The 1,520-nt window shown below is 37.8% G+C and overlaps 1 protein-coding gene across 1 annotated transcript; it reads left to right on the top strand.

Moving 5' to 3' along the window:
• Positions 1 to 334: 334 nt before the first annotated feature.
• On the top strand, positions 335 to 1,494 carry LOC111383367 (O-fucosyltransferase 37-like; the record flags this gene model as incomplete). Its single annotated transcript, XM_023007477.1, has 2 exons — positions 335 to 1,134; positions 1,326 to 1,494. Coding segments are annotated over exons 1-2 (831 nt in total), but the record flags the coding sequence as incomplete, so codon positions are not given.
• Positions 1,495 to 1,520: the final 26 nt, after the last annotated feature.

Genomic DNA, 1,520 nt, shown 5'->3' with positions numbered 1-1,520 from the left:
TTGTCTAGGATGAATAAAGGGAAATTTCAATTAAAGTTAAAAGGTAATTTTCCGCAGGCTCCTTTTGGGCGCCAAAAAGAAATAAATATATAACTAACATATATGTGTTATTATTGAAATGACAATATCAACCTTGTTAATATTTTGTGTTTATATATACATCGTGGAAATATTCTGCAAAGACGAGGGCAATTTTGGGCTTTCCGTTCAATACCTACTGATTCAGTTATTTCCAGTCTTCGATTTTCCATTCCCTCTCTAGAAAACAATCATCTATATTCGTGTGCAATTTGCATTGCATACACAAATTCTTCATTCCATTTCTTGATTTTAATCCCTTTTTTTGCTTCTTGATTGAATCCCTCGTTCACTCATTAACCAAGAAATTGTTCAGTAATACGTAGATTCATAGAAATCCCAGTAACAAGAAGCATTTACAGCAGCAGAAAATAGTGAAATTCGAGCAATTTTCATGGGGAAAACGGCGAGAAACATCAAGGGCTCTTTGATCAATCTAAACCCATTATTCTTCACCCGTTTGCTTTCAATTTCTCCATTGAATTCACTCGTTATCTCTCCAAGAAAGAATTCAAGAAACCAGAAGAATCACTGTTCATCAGCAAATCTAACTTTAGTGTTCTTCCTTTCTCTGTTCATTCTTTGCACTTTTCTGGGAATTTCCATTCTTACTTTCATTCCCATTTCTCAGAACTCGATTCCCTGTTCTATGATCTCACCTTCATCACCATTGTCTCCATTTCTATTAGCCTCGCTTTCGTCCATAGCAAAAGACTACTCCAATAATTTTCCTGATGACGAGCCGACACTATCTACCAGTGCTATGGTGCCATTGCCTCCACATGGCTTTTACGGTAACCTTTCTGAGGAGGAGAGAGAGTTCTGGCAGCAACCCGATGGTGAAGGGTACCACCCTTGCCTGGATTTTAGTCTAGAGTATCGAAAATCATCAGTTAGGATTTCGAAGCAGAGGAGGAAATTCTTGGTTGTGGTGGTTTCAGGAGGATTGAACCAACAGCGAAATCAGATTGTCGATGCAGTTGTTATCGCAAGGGTACTTGAAGCTGCATTGGTGGTACCAGTTTTACAGGTTAATCGCATTTGGGGAGACGAAAGGTAAACTGGATTTTGTCTATTTTGCTGTTACATTTCTTGGAAGTCTGATAATCATATGCTGATATCTTTGAACGTCTTCTCGATAAGTTTGTTACCAATCAAAATTTCAGTGTTCTATTTTAGTTAGCAAACTATCTTTAACGCATTCTGTCGCTCGATCATATATTAAGACTCGACTTATGATGTTGCAGTGAATTTTCTGATATTTTTGATGTTGAACATTTCAAGAAGACTTTGCAAGCTGATGTTCGAATTGTTACGTCCCTTCCTTCCACTCATTTGGTAGCAAAGCAGTCTGTTGAAAATCAAATCCCGTTTCATGTATCACCGACATGGATACGTGCAAGATTCCTCCAACAGGTAAAGAAAGGAAAACTTGAGCTTAG

The sequence above is a fragment of the Olea europaea genome, unplaced genomic scaffold, assembly GCF_002742605.1.
Source record: "Olea europaea var. sylvestris unplaced genomic scaffold, O_europaea_v1 scaffold26674, whole genome shotgun sequence".
Taxonomy (NCBI): Eukaryota; Viridiplantae; Streptophyta; class Magnoliopsida; order Lamiales; family Oleaceae; genus Olea; species Olea europaea.
This window is presented reverse-complemented; position numbering and strand designations above follow the sequence as displayed.